Here is a 652-nt window from a genome sequence, read left to right as displayed (position 1 = left end):
CCCGGGCAGCGCCCGGTCCCACCTGCGGAGGAGCCGCGGCCCCGCCGGCGCCGGTCCCGCTCAGCGCGTCCCCCCCGCGCCGGCGGCGGCCCCGCGGGCGCTGCCCGAACTTCTCCAGGAGGCGGCTGACGGTGCCCGGCTCGGCCGCCTCGGGCGGCTCCGGCGGCTCGGTCGTCTCGTAGATGACGACCTGGTCTGCGCGGATCTCGGCGAGCGCGGCCCCGCGCCGGGCCAGCAGCTCCCGCAGCGGGTCGGGGCCGGCCGGGTCCCGGCGGCGGGCGGGCGGCGCGTCCCCCGCGGCGAAGCAGGCGGCGGGGTCGGTGCGGGACTCGATGATGAGGATGTTGTCGGCGCGGATGGTGCGGATCCCGGGCACGGCGCTGTACAGCTCCAGCAGCTGCTGCAGCGGCCGCGCCGCCGCGCCGGGCCCGGGCCGCCCCTGCCGCAGCCGGCGGCGCTCGCTCTCCAGCCGCATGAAGGGGTTCTCGCGGAGCGGGCCCAGGCTCTCGGCCACCACCAGCCGCTCCCCGGCGGGCGGCTCGGGCTCGCCGCCCGCCCCCACCAGCTTGGCCCGCTTGCGCTCCAGGATCTCCCGCTGCCAGGCGGGCTGAGCCCGCGGCCCGGCGCCGAGCGGCGGCTCCGCGCTGCTCAT

General features: G+C 80.8%; 1 protein-coding gene across 1 annotated transcript in view; it reads right to left on the bottom strand.

The window, feature by feature from the left end:
- Positions 1-652, bottom strand: part of TPRN (taperin) — a 22461-nt gene extending 21809 nt beyond the window's left edge. The window contains exon 1 of the mRNA XM_027687921.1: positions 23-652. Within this exon, the coding sequence (XP_027543722.1) occupies positions 23-652 (630 nt within the window). The remainder of the gene's footprint in view (positions 1-22) is intronic.

This window comes from Neopelma chrysocephalum, unplaced genomic scaffold, assembly GCF_003984885.1.
Source record: "Neopelma chrysocephalum unplaced genomic scaffold, ASM398488v2 Primary Assembly neopelma1_74, whole genome shotgun sequence".
NCBI classification, from domain to species: domain Eukaryota; kingdom Metazoa; phylum Chordata; class Aves; order Passeriformes; family Pipridae; genus Neopelma; species Neopelma chrysocephalum.
The sequence above is the reverse complement of the archived record's forward strand: the minus strand, read 5'-3'. Positions and strand labels throughout refer to the sequence as shown.